This window comes from Eschrichtius robustus, chromosome 16 (assembly GCF_028021215.1).
Source record: "Eschrichtius robustus isolate mEscRob2 chromosome 16, mEscRob2.pri, whole genome shotgun sequence".
NCBI lineage: Eukaryota > Metazoa > Chordata > Mammalia > Artiodactyla > Eschrichtiidae > Eschrichtius > Eschrichtius robustus.
In genome coordinates, this window is record NC_090839.1 from 26,197,386 (window position 1) to 26,217,559 (window position 20,174).

The 20,174-nt window shown below is 51.8% G+C and overlaps 1 protein-coding gene across 1 annotated transcript; it reads right to left on the minus strand.

The window, feature by feature from the left end:
- Positions 1-212: 212 nt before the first annotated feature.
- LOC137750346 (uncharacterized) lies at positions 213-18,108 on the minus strand. Its single transcript, XM_068524735.1, is given in 16 exon segments — positions 213-245; positions 2,448-2,527; positions 3,749-3,809; positions 4,776-4,854; positions 5,839-5,913; positions 6,122-6,189; positions 7,250-7,402; positions 8,417-8,470; positions 10,632-10,813; positions 11,621-11,710; positions 12,154-12,217; positions 12,331-12,415; positions 13,238-13,369; positions 14,407-14,511; positions 16,749-16,965; positions 18,000-18,108. Coding segments are annotated over 16 exon segments (1,587 nt in total).
- Positions 18,109-20,174: the final 2,066 nt, after the last annotated feature.

Sequence of the window (20,174 nt, forward strand, 5' to 3'; positions counted from 1 at the left end):
AAATAAATAAAAACAAAAAACAAACAAACAAAAAACCCAACAGCCTGGCCACCTCCCAGAACCCCTTAGCAAACTCAGAACCAGACGCCGTCTCAAGCAAGAATCATCTTTATTGAAACTGATTTTCCACCGTGACTGTAGCCATTCTTGGACTCCCAAGTGTCCAGAGCACTTGTGGCTGCGGGGAGGGGCTGACCCTCAGTAAGAACTGGTTATTCCTCCGGAACAGTCAGTAGCAAGTAATCCTGTGGAGAGAAGCAGGGAGATGCACCCCATCCGTCCTCGCCGTGCAAGGCCAGCTCTCCCCGAAGCTGCTCCTGCCACTCCTGAGAGGGACTGTGTGTCCTGAGGGCACACCTTCCCCTGGTGGCAAGAGGGCAGAGTCGGGGACTGACTGGACGCGGGGATAGAGTGGAGGGGGAGGAGGGTTTTGGGAATATTTGTGAGGGAAGGACGGACCAGTCTTCGGGGCTCTTCCTGAAAGCCTGTGTATCAAGGGGCCTCTCACATTTCTGTAGCACTGGGGTTTGTCCTGCTTGGGTCACCCTGAGGTGGGCCTCTCACCCAGCTAGAGCCTTTCATGTGCTCCCACCCACAATGCTCAAACCTCTGCCAGACCCGACTATGTTGCTGGAATCCATCTGTTCCTGCACCTATTTTCCCCATAAGAATGGGAGCTCCTGGAGGGTTCAGGCATTGGATCTAACTCATCTCTATCCCAACATCACCCAGCACAGGGCCAGGCACAGAACAGCCGGTGACATTTATTGACTGAATGAATGAGTGAGCGATGAGGGCAGCCATGGAAGGATGTACAGGTTGTGCACTGCCCAACTCTAGGTGGTGGTGTTCAGGTACACTACAGTATGAGTGGTGCATTCTAGAGTTGTACGATATGTAACCAGCACAACAGTGCGGGGCAGCCTAGAAGTGAATCAATGAATGAGCCAGTGAACCCACCCACCCTTTCTCCCCCTGCCTCTATAGGTCTGGTTATATGGCAGCTGCTGGGGCTGTTCCCTGACTTTGTTCTTTTTTGTACTCAGAGCTATAGAGTACCCTCTCTGGCCCACACTGCCAGGATTTGTGGCATCATTTGTGGAGCAGCCCCAGCCCCTGTATTACCTCTAGAAGCCCTTCTAGCCCCGACCTGCTGGGGTCACCCTGGGCTGAATCTAGGTCAGGGTCTGAGGGTGGAGGTGGGGGAGTAGCACAGGCCAGGAGCTGGGGTTTTATGATAGGAACTCTTGCTGTCCCCTTCTGCCTCCTTCTGCACAGTAACTTCTGGTTCTTGAAAGCAGATTTCTAGTGTTTCCTGAATGTCAGAACTGGGAACTGGGAGTCCTGGGTCCAGGATTCGGCATAAGCTGGGAGTCCTGAAGCTCCAACTTTATGACTGGGATGGTGGGTCACATTCTGTCAAATGTTGGAGTAGGGCTGGGTAAGATCAGTGGCCCTAACGATTCCTCGTGTTTGCCAGGGGAGTCCTCACTTCCAGCCCATGGGGAGAACTGTCTTTATCTCTATTATACAGACAGAGACAACAGGCTGAGAGACCACTAGTGGCTTGCCTAGCCGTGAGGTCATACAGCCAGGAGGTTCTGTCTGATTTTCTCTCTGCCTTGCCCCAAACATCCCTTCCTGTGCTGCTGTTTAAGAGTGGGAGTCTTTTTAAGGCAGGAACAAAGAAATGAAGGGCATCTCTAAGCTCTGCCTTTTCCCATCAGCCTCTTCTCAGGTTCACCCACAGAGGGAAGGGAAGAGGGCCAAGGGGGCAGGGTGACTCCAGGGGCAGGTTCAGAGCTGGCAAACGCCCCCGGAAGCACCTCCGTGGTTCCTCTGCTGGTTTTCTCTGCCCTCTGGTCTCTGGCTGCATCTTACCTTCCTGGCATTTAGCCAGCCTATGGCTGCCCTGGTTCCCACCCTCTGGCAGTTCACAGGTAGCAGGTGCCAGAGGCAACAGCCCTGTTCTGGGGTTCAGGACACCTGAGTTCTAGCGTGGTGGATGGTCCAGGCTAAGGGTACAGGCTTTGAAGTCAGATGAACCCCAGTTGGAATCTTGGCTCTGCTGCTCTGGGCAAGTTTCTCTGCCTTTCTTTTGTAAAATGGGAAAAATAATAGCATCAACTTCATGGAGCTCATTGTGAAGATCACCTGTGTGAGGCACTGAAGCTCTCAGTGAGCCTAGGGTGTGGCTCCCTGAGGGATTCATGGAGCCCCCCAGAGCCCCAGTTTCCTCATGTGTAAATGGGGCATCCCACCCAGGATGGCTGTGAGGAGCCGGTGAGATAAGGAAGGTAAAGGGCTTTCCACATGGAGTGCCTCTTTTGCCCAAGCCTCAGCTTCTGCCTCTGCAGGATGGGGACAAGGCATCTGTAGGACCCCACGGCCCTTCTAGCTCTGACCTCCCACATGTGCCTCAGGAAGCACCTTTTCCCAGCATTTACCTTGGAGCGCTCCATCCGCGGCTGGTCGAAGGAGCTGCCATTGACGTTGGGCAGCCGGAGGCCTTGTTCTCTGAGCAGATCTGCAAGAGGGGAGGGCGGGGGAGCTCAGTGCCCTGTGGGCAGGGGTCTGTGGGACTGGGTGTGTCCTCCTCTCCCCCATCAGGCCACCCCACTCCAGAAGGTCAGGTCTCTAAACAGCTACTCTACCCGTTTATTAAAAATCTATCTGGAGGGAATTTCTTCTTGAATATATTCAATAACTATGAACACATTTTTACGAAGATGCTCTTCTTAGCAGCATTTTAAGGATACTTGCAGCAGATACTTGCAGTGTGACCTTGAGTAAGTCCTTGGGTAACTTCTCTGGGCCCTCTGAAAGATGAGGAGGCTGAGCCAGCTGATTTCTCAGAAGGAGTAACGTCTGAGCTATTTATCCTACATGTACTTCCTGAGCATCTCCTGGATGGGAGGCACTGAACAAGGGTGGGAACACAACAAAAAACAAAGACCAGGGGTCCCTGCCCTCCGGCAGCTCACCATCTGGCTGGGGACGTAGGCACTGACTAAATCATCACGTGGGTAGACGGGTGAAGGTTACGCAGACGGCGTGAGGGGAGGCGGAAGGAGAGGGAAGCGCTGAGCGCTCTGGGGCAGAGGAACCTGACGCGGCTCTGCATTCCTGGAAGACTCACTTCCCACACCTTCCGTCTTCCCAAAACGCCGCCTGCCCTCTGCTACCTCAGGGTCTGCTTCTGAGGGAGCCCAAACTAAGACAGGGGTGTTTGGGGAAAGTTTGATTTTGTTGCTGATATCTAACCTGGGGGTGATGTCTCAAAAAGTTCAGCTTTCTGGCATCTCTCAAAGGTAAAAAATACCTGAACTGAGTGCTAGCCGCCCACTTAAGGCGGGGCATGTTTACCATAGGCCCTATCTGGGCTGCTTCCTTTGGGTATGTTACCTACCTGGACCCTGCAGGCGTTGGATTTGTGAGCTGGGGGCTCCACCACCTCTGAGGGCCCTTCCTTTTCTCGCTTTCCATAATGCTTCCCCCACCTCCCCTGAGAAGCCCTTCGTCCCTCCACTTCTGAGCTCTTGTCACCACCAGTGGCCTGGGCAAAGACCAGGAGGGCACACATGGCCCCTTCCCCACCCCGCCTCCTTCTGCCTGGCCCGTGGGCAATTCTTAACCAACCCCAGGGGACAAGGCAAAAGCTAGCTGTCTGTGCAGGGCTTCGGGCATGGTTGATGTGGCTCGCAGCTGCGCTGTATGTGGGCATGAGGAGAAACGCGGTGGCGCTCACTGTTGTGATGGGGGAAGAACCTCTTCAGAAGCTCTAAGAGAAAGGCTTCCAGACGTTCCTCCTACAAGAGATGAAAGAGGGACAGGAAGGTCACTTCAGCTGGTTCGGCAGATTCTGACCAATGGTCAGAATGGGAATGGTGGGGGGACTCCAGTGTACAGGTGCCCACAGGAGATCAGGAGTAGTCCTGGGAACTCCACTTTTGAAGGGCATTGGAGCCAGATGACTGGATTAGTGAAGGGACTGGGGAAAGTTGGGGGCCCTGAAGAAGGGTTGCCTCACCCCAGGTCACAGTAACTATCTTCATATCTCTGCAGGGCAGTCCAGGAAACCAGTTGGGCCAGAGAAAACCCCGGGGCCAGAGCTTCACAGGGGCCAACTTTGGGTCAGTCCAAGGAGGAGCTCTCCAGTGCTGAGAGCTGCTTGGTAATGGCGCAAGAATTGTCTCACTGAGAAAGCAAGCCTCCTGTCACCAGGGCTGTTCAAGAGGTCTTGACCAGGGCTGCCCCAACCCATCTGGACAGATTGGGAAAAAACTCCCTTTCTCTGAGACACTCTTTTCCCATCTGTTGGGAGACTGTCATAAACATATTTGTATTTGTATCGTCTATGATGTGGGTGGCTTGTGCCGTGCGCAACCTGTCCAACCATACCTGGCAGCCCTGGTCTGGATGACTGCCTTCTGAAGATGTCACAGAGGGGACCCCTGACCCTGGGAAGATGATCTCTAGGACCTCTAAACCTGGGATTCTATGCAAGTAAAGCCAGAGCAAGGAGGCCTGATATAACAGGGATGATAATTTTGAAGTGTTTCCTGTTCATGTTCTCATTTAGCCCTTTGTTTTATTGTTTTTCCACCTTGCAGCCTTCCTGCATTAGGGCTAGACAACGAGGCTCACAGTCCTGTGGTAGTGTAGGGTGGTGGGATACCCCCAGGGTGGGCAGAAAGGGAAGTTATTTTGTGGGGCCTCCCTCAGACAGGCAGGGGCAGTGAAAAGCTCTTCCAGTGTAGGAGCAAGAACAACACCTGGGGGAAGAGACCATGTGCTTCACGCATGGCCTCGTTAACAGTGGGGCCAGTGCAGCGAGGGCCCGGACCAGTCACACTACAGCAGAAACCCCGTACTGCCACGTGTGGGTGCAGGTGGCACAAGTAGCTTAGGATGCCGTGCTGGGAAGCCCACGGGTGAGGAAAACCAGAGGTAGGATGCACAGCCCTGCTGGAGGCACAAACTAAACGTTCTCCTGAAAGACAAGGAGTTGCCCTTAGAAATCCTGGTGTCATCCTGGACGCCTCTCACTCCTTCCCCACATCCACTCCATCAGGAAATCCTGCCAGCTCCACTTCGAGAATGCATCCTGCTTGCGGCCACTCCCCGCCACTGCCACCTGCCACCACCTCATCCAAGCCTCATCAACCCTCTGCATCCTTCTACCGGCCTGCTCAGTGGCCTCCCTGCCTCCGCCCCAGCCCCCTCCAGTCTGCTCCCCTCTTCTCAGAACCCTCCAGTGGCTTCCAGCTTACTCAGGAAAAGCCCGCCCCCACCCGTAGGCCCTGCGCAGCCTGGCCCCTGGCCCTGCTCGCTCTCTGACCTCCCCTTACCCCTTCGGATCCAACCCTCTTGGCTCCCTCCTGTTCCCTGGCCTCAGGCACACCCTTGCCTTGGAACCTTGGGTCCCCTTCCCCACATCCCCACAGCTCCCTCCTGCATTGCTCTTCTCTAACCTTCCCTGACTTTCCTTTTGAACATTACCCTCACCGGCACTCCTGATAGCCCTACTCCGTCCCCTCCTCGCTTTCCTCCGTAGCATTGTCACCTGCCTATATGCTATATAATTTACCTTACTGTATTTATTGTTTATTATCTCACCTTACCCTGCTAGAACGTGGGTTCCATGAGGTCAGGGACATTTGTTTTGTTCACTGATACATCCTAAGTACCGAAGACAAGGCCAGGCACATAGAAGCACTCAGTATTTGTTAAGCGCGTGAAAGAATGAAATGGACAAATTTAAGTTCTGAGCGCTCCCCCCGCCCAAGGGCAAGATGAGATCGCCCATGGAAAGCATGGTGTGCTTTCCAGCCCCACATCAACCGCTCAGGGCCTTCTTTCAGGCCTGCCGGTGGGTCCTTCAGGACCACGAGGAAGCCAAGATGGCAGTTGCTGGCGGTGGTGGGGGGATGAAATGCTCAGTGAGCTTCAAGTCACAACACACCTCCCCTCTCTTTCCTTCCCACCCTCCTGTAAACTACTCCATTCAGCTGAAGCAAGCTAGGAGACTTGCACCCCGTAACCACACTCTCTCCTCCCATCTCTCTCTCTCTGTCAACCCTCTTATTTTTTCTGACCATCCCAAACCAAAAATATTTACCTGTTTGGAGTGAACTGGAGTTTTAATTCCTGATTTTTCGAGGAAAACACAGCCTTTGAAAAGAGTTTCTATGAGGAGTTGAAATTCGGTCAGAATAGGAGAGGAATTTACATTCCAGCCAGAGGGATTTCCTTCACTCCCGCCCCCCGTGAATACTTGTCCAGGGCCAGCCCCTCTCACCCGGTCCTCTCGCCGGATCCCAGCTGCTGGTTCATGTGTGTTCAGACCATGAATGTGTGGGTGTTGCCATGGGAGAGAGTACTGGTGGGTGCTGGGTGCTCCTGGAGGTCAGGGGAGGCCAGGGCTGGATACGAGGGGAGGGGGAAAGCTCAGCTGCGTTGAGAGAAAGCCTTTTGCAGTGAATCCTTTGGTGGTAGAAGCACTTGCTGGAAGCCAGAGGACCAGCATTTTGGGGCCTCCAAAATTCACCTGGTTACCTTATAAATCAGAAACCGGACTTTTCGCCACCAGCGAGAGCTGACTGATTTATGGGCCACAGAATCATGCCAACTAAGATCCCAGCATCCTGTTATACGCACCAGATGCTCCTAGGCTCACCTATGGTGGGGCGACCCTTCTGCCCCACGGGCACATTCCCAATTTCAAAGTCTGTGGAGTGGGAAGTAGGAATCCCAAGGGGGCTCAGAATAAAGAAGCTGAAACTTTGATGGAGCTGTATTTCCCCAGAAATCCTCCCCAGGTCCAGCTCTCTCTAGCTTGGGCGCCTCTCTCTCGGGAGCAGAGAACACAGACGCGTTGAGCCCTCCATGAACTCTGTTTCTCTGAGTTTTTTCCCGGTTTTGTGGACAAGGGCTTTGGATGTAGGCATGTCCAGGGGAGACAGTCAAGGGCACTGAACAGGGGGTATCAGAGGCAAAATACTTCAGTTGCTGAAGAGATCCTTGGGGAGCACTGGGGCCTGGACTTAGGGGAGCAGGTGTTAAAGTATTTTGATGTTCTCACAATAGGTGCAGCTGTTTGGGTGTGGACTGATGGAATGTTAGCAGATGACATGCCAGTGGGGTTTGCCACTGCCCTCTGTCACCCTGCCTCAGTCAGCTGGCACTGGAGGAGCCCTCATGTGGACACAGGCCCCCTGGGGAACAATAAACTTTGAGGCTTACTCACCCCGGAAACTGAGAAGGAGGAGGTGCTGCTGGGCCCCAGCAGTACCAGGGAGCCTGGCTGGATGACTGAGGCCGTGTGGCCGTCAAGGTGGACAGTGGGAGGATGAGGGGTGCTGATGGTCAGTCCCATGCTCCCCCTGGCCTGATTAGAAGTCTAAATGAGGGTAAAGCAGAGAAGGTGCTGGCTGCGACAGAAGATGCTGTTCCTTAGCCCCCAGCTTGGAGGAATGGGAAAAGGCCGTCTTAGGAGTCACGGTATCTGAGTTTTCATTCTAGCTCTGCAGCAACTTGCTGTGTGACCTTGGGAAGGTCACCTACACTCCCTGAGCTCCATTGAGGTGAAATTACATGCTCCTTCTCCTGGGCTTGCGTAGCAGGTAAGAGCATAGATTTTGGAGCCAGAGTCCAGCTCTGCTCCTTACAAATTATGTGGCCTGAGACACGTTTCTTAATTTCTTTGTGCCTCAATTTTCATGCTTGTAAAATGGGGATAATAATCATACATACTTCACCAGGTTGCTGTGGGGATTAAATGAGTTAATTTATGTAAAGTGCTTAGAATGGAACATGGCATCTAGTAGTGCTATTGTTATCTATTGCGGTTATTGTTATTATTGTTTGTCTATCAGGTGCCCTGTTCTCAGAGCCTTTAGAGAGAGCACACTGAGTATGGATGTTGGAGTCTGGGACTGGGTTTAAGTCCTGGTTCTGCCACTTACTGAGCAATGTGAGCTTGGGCAAGTGAAGTCACCCTGCTCAGCATCGGTTTGCACATGTGTAAAAAGGGGGTGAGAGGGCAGGCTTTCCAAGGATCACATCGATGTAGGTGGAGGGGTCTGGCACACAGTCGCTGCTCACTGCTATCTGCCATGTGTGCACATCTGTCTGCCTCAGGAGGTGTGCCTCAGCAGGGTCGGGGTTTTGTTTAGTAGTGAATAATAATGACAGTCACATGGCCGTGTCACCTGGGTGGGGCAATGAGCTAAGTGAATCGTCTCCTTTAATCCTCACGGTACTTGTGAAGAAGGCACAGTAATTTCCAGAGTCCACAGTAGGAAAGTCTGGCCAAATGTAACATGCCTCTGTGGCCCAATCCTGTCCCCTGTTCAAGAAATCTTTCCTGAGATCCTGGCTGAGGTGCTGGGGGAGAAGTTGGCAACATACCCACCTTGGGCCCAGGCTCCAGCGCTCTCAGTGACAATAGCTGAATGAGGTCAGCAGCCTGGAAAAAGGACAAGATGTGTGTTGGCCTTTAGAATCCTGCAGGTCTGTTCTGAACAGGTACATGGGGTGAGAGGGGTGTCAGTGGGATTCAATGAGATGTAATTGTCCCTAACTGAATGCACCATTGGCACACCACTCAGTCGCAGCACGGGAGGAGCCATTCACCAGGTTTCTCATCATGATTTATCTGGAAAGGTTGACTTTTTATTGTTGCAATGATTTTTTTCCCCCCAGCATTTTATTGTGAAAATTTCCACACATGCAGCAAAATTGAAAGAGTTTTATAGAGAACATTTGTATATGCATCACCTAGATTCTTCTATTAACATTTTCCTGTACTTGCTTTATCACATTCATATTCATCTACCTGTGATCCATTGATTTTTGAAAATCGTAAATCATTATAGAAGACACTATAAAATGTATACAGTAAAAATGAAAAGTCCATCCCAACACTTCTTCCCCTTTTCTCCTAAATCCTACTCTCAGGGGTAACCACTACTGACATTTTGGAGTATATCCTGACAGGCTGTTTTCTACACACATAGAAGAATGAATAGATGGGAACATTCTAACCAGATGGTCCTGCACCTTGTTTGTTCCTCTCAACATCAGTACATATAGAACAACCCCTTTCTTTTAAACAGCTGCATAGAATTCCACCTTATATAGCCATTACCTGACTTATTTTACCAATTCCCTATTGATGGACACCTAGGTTAACTTTATTTTTCACCCTGTAACAAGTGAAGCTGCAAAGAACACCCTTGCACATGTATCCTCATCCACTGGTGTAAGAATTTCTGTAGACATGGAATCACAGGGTTCACTTCCAGTCTCAGAGCTGCCACACCTGTGTGGAAAGGAGGGAACAGTATGGGGAGGCAGGAGCCCTGGTTCCAGTCCTGATCCTACCTGCTGGGTGACTTGGGAAAGTCACTTTCCCTATCTGGGCCTTGGTTTCCCCATGTTAATAATGGAGCAATAACATTAGATCTCTTCCAGATATAGATCTTGGGATTTCATATTTCAGTGTTTACTGAGCACACCCTGTGTACCCTTCAGAGAGTATACTCTTCATAGTCCCCGTCCCCAAACTGCAGAGACAGTGAACACACAAAGTTAAATAAATGAACACACACAAATATACATATGTGTGTATATGTATATATGTGTGTATATATACAACTTCGCATATATAACTTTACTCATACTCATACACACAGTGAGATCAGTATTTCGAAGGGAAAAGAGTAGAAAGAGAGAGAGGGTTTTGGGTGGGGGAGAGAGAAAAGGCTTACTTTAGATATTTACATGTGGTGGTCAGGGAGCAGCTCTCTGAGGTGATGACATTTGCACAGAGACCAACAGTGGAGAGAAGAGTGTTCCAGTCAGGGAGACAGCATGTGCAAAGGCCCTGAGGTGAGCACCAGCCCAGCCTGTGTGGCTGGAGCATAGTGGGTGAGGAGACAGAGCTAGAGAGGTGGGCAGGAGCCAGATCTCACGAGGCCCTGGGGCTGCAGAGAGGAGACTGGACTTTGTTCAGAGCATGATGAGGAGCTGCTGGGGGCTTCTGAGCAGTGATCTATCTGTATTTCTCCCTCATGTGATGCCCTCATCGACCCTGGGAACTTGCTCTTCCCGTTGACTTCTGTGTGTGTGTGTGTGTGTGTGTGTGTGTGCCACCATTCAGGCCACCTCCTCAGAGATGCCTTCACTGACTACAGTGTCCAGGGTAGTTCTCTCACCTCCACCACACACTTGCTGATCCATTGCTCAGCTTATTATAAATAAGATACATTATTTTATTTATCTGTTTTCTTGTTCAGTTTCTATTCCTCCAGTAGACTTTGATCTGTGAAAGGGCAGGGACCCTGTGTGCACAGGGCATGGCACACAGTAGGCCTTCAATACATGTTTGCAGCATAAATGTTATGAAGAGAGGAACAACAAAGCGGTGTTCAAGGAAGTCTTTCCAGAAGAAGGAGCTTCTATACTGGGTTCTGAAAGCTGAATAAGAGTTCTCCAGGTGAGGTCCAGAGAGGGGAAGTGACTTACCTAGGCTCACCCAGGAAGGCATTTATGCCACCTGGGCCTTGCTTTCTTCATGTGAAAAGTAGAGCAGTAAAGTAATGTACTTCCTTTTCTCAAGTACTCACCGTGGGGTCCTGGAGGTTCACATGTATCTCCTTGCTGGTGTAGAGGCAGGACAGGATGTCATTGTAGGTTTCCAGTGAAAAGGCCAGGTCTGCCAGGCTGCCCGGGGCTAATTTTGGGAGGGGCTTGGGGGCCAGGTGGTCAGGCCTTGGGGCTCTCTGGCCTGGGCTGCAGGGGTCATGAGCTTTAGAAAAATGAAGGAGGAAGGAGAAATTCGGAGGAGACAGTCTCCTCAGCCAAAAACTGGTTACAGCTAACATATGGAGGGTTCACTATGTGCCAGACACAGCGCTGAACATTTACAGGCACAATCTCATTTCGACCTCACAACAGCATCATGAGATGGAAACCATTTGATAGATGAGGAAACTGAGGCCCAGAGGAGTGAAGTGACTTTCTCAAGATCCTATACATGGTAAGAGATGGAGCTGGGTTTTGAACCCATGAGCTACGCTTCCTTGCTTCTCCCTCATGTAACCCCATTCTTTTCTCCGTGCCTTTGTTAACAGTGCCTCCTTCCTATCCACTCAAATCCTCCTGTCCTCCTGACTCACCTTCTACCATCCCATGGAGGAGAGGGGCAGCCAGCCTCATCGCTTCTCTGGGCCTCGGTTTCCCCATCTAAGGGGTCCCTTCCAGCTGGGCGTTACACGCGGTCCTGCCGCTCCTGAGCCACCCCACCTGCCCTTTTGTTGGAGCCTAATTTTCACTTGTGGGACATACAGCCCCGTGGCCTCTCCACCTTTCCAGGGTCGAGCGGGACTTCCCAGGCTCAGTGTGAGCTCCGGAGGGTGGGGCCTGCCTGGTCTGCCCTTTCTTCTCCCTTCCCCTCTCTCCTCCTCTTTTGCCCACCACTTCCTTCGCTTGCTCCTTCTCCTCCTCCTTCTCCTCTGCCTCCTATCCAGAGAAGCCCCACCTCATTTTCCTCTGTGCCCATTCTCCCTGAGACCAGTGGACATCCCCAGAGGGTCTGCCCTGGCCAGGGGCTGGCTCACCTGGACTTTCATCAGGATGGCCTCCTCTGTGAATTCTGTGCTGGTGACATAGTACTGGAAATCTTCCGGGCCGGAGATGGCTGGGGCTGCAATGAGGAAATGGAACTGGGGCTCAGCCTCCCTGGGGGATGGAGGGATGGGCATGGGGAGGCACTGAAGCAGCGAGAAATTCCTTCTCCCTCTCTGCTTAGCTTTAAGTTCATTGTGGGCTGGGCCTTCAGCTTCTTGTAACAATGAGCATTTACTGAGCCATAACTCTGTGCCAGGTTTTATGTATTATCACAACAGTCCATTCTATGAGCCTGTGATTAATCCCATTTTACAGACTGGGAAACTGAGGCTCAGGGGGGAAATGATTTACCAAGGTCATAAGACATAATGCCCTTTTTCCCCTCCACTAGGAAGTAGGCTCCCCGTGGGAAAGCTTTGTCTGTTTTATTTCCCATCATATTTCCAGAGCCTAGAAGAGTTCCTGGCACACAGTAGGGGGACAGCAGATAAGCCCCTTCCTTGGCTGGGAGCTACGAACACAGAGTGATGTGTAATAGGTCTTCCAGCAGCGAGTTGAGCAGGGTTGTGGCCAGGGGACACCCCTGGAGGGAAGGCATGAGGGGGTCATTGTTGAGGTCAGGGTGAGATCAAGGGGCTGTCCCTTGGGGTCACACCCCTCTCTCAGGGGGCGGGGTGGGGGGAATGAGCAACTTACTATCTTCTGTAGGAGGAAGGGCAATGCGTCATCCAGGACATCTGTCACCAACCCCAGAGCTTTGTTCACAAGGAGGGGGTCCATCCTAGGGGTGGGGAGAGCAGGTGGGGTCTGAGACACCATGGAAGGGGAGACTGAGGCCAGAGAGGGGAGTCCAGGGCAGGGCTGAGGAAAGCCCCAGTGGGCCTGTGAACAGGGAAGCACAGGGTGGCTGCTTCCTTCCCCGCCTGGTGTCCCTCTCCTCTCCTCTCTCCTCTTTCTCCCCTTTCCTTTTCTGTTTTTTTCCCTTCTTGCCTTCTTGCTTTCTCTCTTCCAGACTTTGTCCTCCTCCACTTTATTTCTTCCTGATTCTCCCTTTCTGCCTCTCTTGCTTTATTTCTCTCTCTAATAAAGGTCTCTGGGATTTTCAAAGAGGGAGAGATCACACCTGGCAGTGGAAGTTAATGGAAGGCTTCCTGGAGGAGGTGGCTTTTTTGTTAGGTATATTAAGAATCATAAGCAATGGCCACTTTATGCAGCAGAATCTGTGCTAAGTAGCTCACAGGGGTTAGCTCATCTCTTCCCCACAACCACCCCGTGCTGGCTGAGTTCTGTGATCCTGTTTATTGGTGAGAAAACTGAGGCTCCTGGAAGCCAAATAGCTTGGCCAGGGCTCCTGGTGTTAGGAAGCAGCCAAGCCAAGATTTGACCTGCGTGGATGCCTACTTTGGCCATAACATTCAATGTGAAGGCAGGAGATACTGATGGGTGGTGTGTACAGCTGGTGGTCTTGGAGATGACCCTGTCCCTGACACCCTTGGTCACTCTAGACAGCTTAGGCTGGGGAGAGGCAGCCTAAGACTGAGACTCTCTGGGGAGAGTCTCAGTGAAGGGCTGGGTGCAGGAGTGGTGGGGGGTAGGTACTCACTGCTCCAGAACCTCAGTGCTCAGGTATCCTGGTGGCGTGTGGCACTCCTCAAAGGCCACGCTGGTCTTGTTCCCCGTCTGCTCCAGCCGTACCCCGACGTGGATGTTCTTGGTGACTTTGAGCCACAGGATCCTGTAGGGGCAGCATGTCTGGGCAGGCTCCAAGCCGCAGCCCAAGACTGAGTCCAGAAGTCACAGGCTGGTGGGGCCTGCAGTTGTCTGGAGGGCTCAAATGAAAAACTGGAAGAGTTCATTAAAAATACAGAGTTCAAACTTTGGAAAACCGAAAAGATCTGGAAACTCTCGGCCAGCATCCTCACAGGGCGGCTGATGTGACCTTGAGATGGGCCACATGCTCTGCTGTTTGCTGCAGTCCCCACCAGGCCAAGGGTCAAGCTGCATTTTTACTGCACATCAGTATAAGGGTGATGATATGTTTTTTGTATAGCAGAGAAATATTTCTCTGTGCCCACATCCCTGTGAAGAAAATATTTCTTTGTGCTCACTTTTCTATTAAAAAGGGAAGCTAGCCAAAGAATGCCATATTTCACAAAAAAAAAAAAAGAAGAGAGAGTGGGCATATTCCTAAGGGGCATGTAAGAATATTCCTGTTTCATGTGCAAATCACTCCTTTTATTGGCTGTTGTGTTTACAACCCCAGGTTGGCATCATCATCCAAAGTTTCGTGGGCGGTCTGAGCTCTTAGATTAGCAGTGAACTCTTAACAACAGCCGGGGCAGTAGGGGACTTGATCATAACACTTCGTGGATGAGGCCCAGAGGACGGACGCCCTTACTCAAGTTGCCTGGATGCTAAGTGGGATTGGAGTCCAGGCGTGGTGGACCCCAAGGTGAGCTTGAACCAGACCCTCCTTGGATCATCCCGTGAAAGCATCTGCCTTTTACTCAGATGGGGCACATGTCCTCTGACATGGAAGTCAGAGGGTTTTATCTCAGCCTCTGCTGCAGATTCACTGTGTGATCCTGGGCAGGTCCCTCTCCTACTCGGTGCTTCAGTTTCCCCATCACAAAAAAGTGACTTTGAAACATGCCCAAGTGGAAAGGATTATTGTAACCCTTTTGGTGACACAGGCAGCAGACTTTTGCTAGCCTTGCGTGGCTGCCTGGAACCGAGGGAGGTGGGGAGGAAGCCCCCAGGGCACACACTCACCTCTAGAGCGAGAGGTACAGTTTGCTTTGCAATGTGACCTGCAGCAGGCTGTCACTCAGGATTTGTAGGGTGACCTCGGGGCCTTTGGCATCTTCTGTGACCACCCTGTGAGTGGGTTGGGGGGTGTTGTTTGTATGGCCTGGTAAGGCCCCTGTGACTCTGTGGAGTGTGTGTGTACTGTATTGGCTAGAATAGGGGCAGACCCCAGGAGGGGTGGGGGCAGCTTTGGGACACCCCTTCCCTGACCCTCAGCCCAGCTGCAGAACACTGGGCTCTAGTTGCAGCCTCTAAGCCTTGAAGACCTGGGAAAGTCCCTTTCCTTCTCCAGGCGTCAGTGTCACCCTCTACAAAATGAGGAGAATACAGTGGCGGACCTGTCTGTGCACATTTAACAGGTCTGAATTCAAATATAAGGATTCTGCAAAAAAGACGCGTGCAGGCAGGAGTCAGAGAGAGCAAGACGGCTGGTGATCCCACCGCCTTCCACTCAGGGACCACCTGCCCTGCTGAGCATCCAAGAAGGAGGACATGAAACTTCTGCTCCCCATGATGGCCTCAGGTCCTCGCATCTCCCTGAGCTAAGAGGAACCCAGAGTTTTATGTACTTTTTGAACATTAGATACAAGCTGGTGACTTACCTGGTGTCCACTGGAGTGGGCAGCAACAAGTTCCAGTGCTGGAGGAAGACCTGGATGGGTTGAGCTCCCCAAAGGCTGTATGCCTGCCTCCACCATGGCACCTTCCAGAGGTTTTTGAAGAATGACTTGGACCATGTGGGGTTTTTCCTACGGCCCTCCCAGGCTGATGCCCTGTGCCAGGATGGGTGAGTAGAGGTGGTGCAAATGCACAGGTAGGGGTGAGTGGCGGCCAGTCCTAGGCCTTAGGATGGGCTGGGGCAGGTGTGGGCCCAGCACCCTCCTCCCAGGCCTCTCTGGGAAGCACCCCTACCCACCCCAGTATCCTAGCTTTTCATTTCTTTTCACCCCCATCAGAAAACTTCTTCTGGACTCTATCATCTTAGGACCCATCTGGCTCTCTCTGCTCATTCTGGGGGATGGATTCGGAGGCCTACCTGTGGCTACATAGGTTGACCTTGCAGGAACCCCTGCCTCAACCTACATAAATATCATTCATTTATGTTGGTACTTATTTTGCCAGAAGTCTCCAACTCATTTGCCTTCAGGGCCAAGCAGGTAACGTAAGGGAGTGGAGGAGGTGTCTGGGGACTGACTTAGGGACTACAGATCCTACACCAATGATTGCCACGTGGGAGGTCAGGCCAGGTGTGACCAGATCTTTGTTATAGAGAGAGTTGCTATTAGGGGTTGAATTGTGTCTGCCTTCCACCCCCCAATTCATATATATATATATATATATATATATGTTTTTTTAAAAAATATTTACTTATTTATTTATTTTGGCCGCACTGGGTCTTAGTTGTGGCACACGGGATCTTTAGTTGTGGCATGCAGGCTTTTTAGTTGCAGCATGCAGACTCTTAGTTGCTGCATGTGAACTCTTAGTTGCAGCATGCATGCGGGATCTGGTTCCCAGACCAGGGATCGAACCCGGGCCCCCTGCGTTGGGAGCGTGGAGTGTTACCCACTGGACCACCAGGCAAGTCCCCCAATTCATATATTGAGTTCCTAATCCCCACCTTATAATGTGAACTGATTTGGAAATAGGGTTGTTGCAGATGTAGTTAAGATGAGATCGTACTGGAGTAGAGTGGGCCCCTAGCCTAATGTGACTGGTGTCCTTATAAAAAGGGGAAATTTGGACACAGACACAGACACACAACAAGGGAGATTGCCAAGTGAAGAGGAAGGCAGAGATCAGGTGATGATTCTACAAGCCAAAGAAAACCAAAGACTGCCAGCAACCCTCCAGAAGCTAGGGGAGAGACATGGAAAACGCCTTGATCTCAGACTTCTAGTCTCCTGAATTTCTGTTGTTTAAGCCACTCAGTTTGTGGTACTTTGTTATGGCAGTCCTAGCAAACTAATACAGTCAGAAAATCTGGATTTTTATTAAAACACTCTAGATTTTTATATATTGGCAAGTCACTAAAATATTTAAAAAATACTATGGGAGTTTGCAATACCCAGGTATAAACTGAATGTGGAGGGTTGGAGGGCTGCCAGGCTAAGATCCCTGACTGAGACTCTGCTTTGTTCCTTGGAGGATTTCAAGTGGCTTCAGGAGGTTTAGGGACCATAAAAATGTACTTGCTGAGGGCTTTCCAGGCTGGAGAATAGCTCCAATGATGCTGGGGCCTCCTACCCACCCAGCAGGTGAGAACACTGTCCCTGAGGGGGAAGAAAAGCCAGAAGGCCACTCACCCACCCAGCTGGAGCAGCTCCCCCAGCAGCGGGAAGCTCTGCCCCGAGAGCAGGTCCCCAACCAGCAACAGGTCAAGCCCACTGCTCCCTTTGGAGAGGCCTTCTCTTACGAAGGGCCGGTGGTCCAGGATGGCGACTCCTTTACTTGTGGCCCCCATCACAGGGATCCTGGCCACACGGTCCAGGACATGGTGTTTCGAGAGCAGGCCTGAAATGTCTGAGGACAAGGCCCTCCTCAGGGCGGGGCTCACCTTTCATTCAGTCATTCAACAAAGGCCCACCAGCACCTGCTCTGAGTCAGCGATTTAGACAATCATTTAGCAACAGGTACTTATGAAGCACTTACTCTCTTCTGGGCTCAGGGCCCATGGGGTTCATTCTAGGAGTGGGGGGGTGGGGGCGGGCACAGAAAACAACTGAGCCCCCAGATAAGCAAGCAAGGCAATTTTTGAAAATAAAATGGAGTCGAATTGGAGCATGACTTGGGGGAAGGTCTACTTTAGATAGGGTAGTCAGGGAGAGCCTCTGTGAAGGGGAGGCATTTGAGCTGAGACCTGAATGAAGTGGAGAAATCCACTATTGCAAGATCTGGGGAGAGAGCAACGTAGACAGAGGGAACAGCACATGCAAAGGCCCTGAGGTGGTAATGAGCCTGGTGAGTGTATGAAACAGAAAGATCAGTGAGGTTGGACTGTGTTGAATGGGGAAGGAGAAGAATGGATAACAAAGAGCTCACAGCCAAGAGTTAGGGAGAGACAGAAAGACAGACAGACAGGGCAAGTACAGTACGCTTGGATAAGGCCATAGATGAGGCTTCACCAAAGGGCTGTGGGAACCCAGTGGAAGGAGACTCCGTCTGCTGGGGAAACTGGGACTATTAGAGCTTTGCCTTAAATGGTGAATCAGAATCCATTGTGTTGAGAACGGGGGAAAGAACAGCACAAGCAAAGGAAGGAGGCTGGGAAGTCTATAGAGGTGGTCAGGGCAGGTGGTGGTAGAAGAGGCTGGGGAGGCAGGGCCTTGAAAACCAGGATGAAGAGCTTGGAGCTTCTCCTGAAGGCACTAGGGAGCCACAGCAAGTGTTAGAGCAGGGGAAGGATGGGGTCAGCTCTGGGCAAAGGAAGGCAAATTCCGCTGCTGGTGAGGGGGAGGCCAGAAGAGGAAAAGCCTTGAGCAGGGAGGTGGTGTCACCTTCCAACCCTGCTCTTCCCTGAGTTCCTGCCTCCTGCCACCCACCCCTTAAAAATCTACCTGTTTCCAGCTGATCCTTGCTGAAGCGCAAGAAGACTAAGTGCTGGGCCTCCCCCGGGGCCTGGGGCAGCAGCCCCCAGCATAGCAGTGACCCCCAGAACAGCAGCATCCTCCTGGCCAGGACCTGGGGACACAGAGCTGGGAGCCCCACTGGCCACCTCACTGGGGAGCCACTGCCTAGCTTCTCCCAGCTCTGCCTCTCCTAGAGCCATCTCTCCAGCTTTCCTTCCCTCGCTCTAGATCTGCTAGTCCTTGAACACAGCCTTACCCCCACCATCTCACATTAGTGCTTTTGGTTCCTTCTGCCTGAAATGTCCTTCCCTCTCAAGTGGGCTCTCTTCAGATCTGGGCTTTGCCACTTCCAGACTGTGTGACCCTGAGCAAGTTACTTGATCTCTCCGTGCCTCAGTTTTCTCATCTGTAAAATGGGGGACAATCATAGATTGTTGTGGGGAATGCACTCAATAATATGCGCAAAGCACTTAGCAAGCAGTGTGCCCAACAGCTGTTAATGTGGCTGTGCGACATTGTGAGACATTAAAACCATGGAGGTTTCTGAATCTTGAGGAGAACAAGGTTGGGGGTCCTGGGGGAAGCACCACAGTGGCCAGGGTAGGCACCTGGGGGGCTTAAAGCCATGGCTCTTTACCAACTAGTAGGGAAATACTTCAGTATTTCAAACAGTACGTTTGTACTGGTTCCTGCCTGCTGAGCCTCCGCCCAGATGGCCAAGGTGGCATAGTTGGGACCCCAGAGCCTGCAGGCAGGGGCGTTCCAGGTGGGCAAGGGTGTGCTGCCAGGAGATGCAGCCTTTGGAACTGCAAGGCAGAGGCCAGCTGGATACAGACACGTCCAGGGCAGATGCCAGTGTAAGCCGGGCCCATTAAGGAGCCGCCACATCCCCACCCCAATGCCCATGAAGACACTACCCAGAGGGTACATGCTGCCTCTGGGCAAAGCCCCCAGAGTGGCTGAGCCTACTCTGGAGGGCCCGAGAACATCCTGGCATTGTCTCGAATCAGCAACATCCAGCGTTTTTTGCTTGATGGCAGGAACTCAAAACAGTGATTAAAATGGGTCCTAAAGAAAAGTTTCTCGTTTATTTGCAGATGTGAATTTTGGACTGGGAAATTTGTACTCATGGCATTAACTATTCATATTCTGCTACCAGGCTGATCTTAGATTCATCCACTACTCATCCAACCAGTGTTTAGCCAGTGCCCATGTTAGGCACTTTTCTTAATCAGTCCACCCAAGTCAGGTCTCTCCTCCCTTCCTGCTCTTAGTACTTCACACCGTCCCCCAGCCGTCTCCATCTCGTACCAGTCTTGAATCATACTGGCCCCGACTTTTACTTGAGTCCTTACTATGTAGCAGGCTCTATGCCGAGAGCTTTACAAGCTTTGTTGCATTATTGAATGCTTACCATAACGGTCTGGGATCATTGATAGCAGGCCTATTTTACGGAAATGGGCACAGATAGGAGAAATGACTTGCCCAAGGTCACACAGGTAGTGGCTGCAGAGCCTGGATTGGAACCCAGTTTGGCTGAGAATCTATGTACCACATCACCACATTATTGTAGGTACTTAAGAAATATTTGCGAAATGCCCACGTTAGCCTCCTTGTCCTTACCTCTCCAAGAATAGGGCTGTCCAGAATCTCTCCCGGGCCTCTGTCACTAGCTTCTCAGAAAGACACAACTTTTATAACCCGAGCTCTGAAGCTCGGGTGGGTGGAAACATGGCAGGAAGTCCAGCCTCCTGGCCGGTTTGTGCTCAGCGGAGCCCTTCAGTGGAGGGAGGGGTCCTCTTGGCACTGGAAGGCTAGGGGCTTCTGGCCAAAACTGATAGGGCTAGTCACTGGGGTCCTAGGGGTAGGCTCTAGCCCTGGGCCAACAGACCCCAGAGAGGAAGTAGGTGGGGGCCTTGTGGTTTTGGGGGTGGGCCCTTTCCCTTAGGAGCCACATCAGTGCTATGGAGCCTGGGGCAGGGCCTCCAGCTCTCAGGAGGGGCCCAAGGAGGCTCCTATTGCAGGATGTAGCAGTCACAGGACCCAAGGGAGTTAGGATGTATGTTGGGGTGTGTGTGGAGGAGAGCAGGGGTAGAGGCAGGCCTGGGAGGGGCCCAGTGACCACATTGTGGCCACTCCCCATGCTCTTTCCATATATGGCAC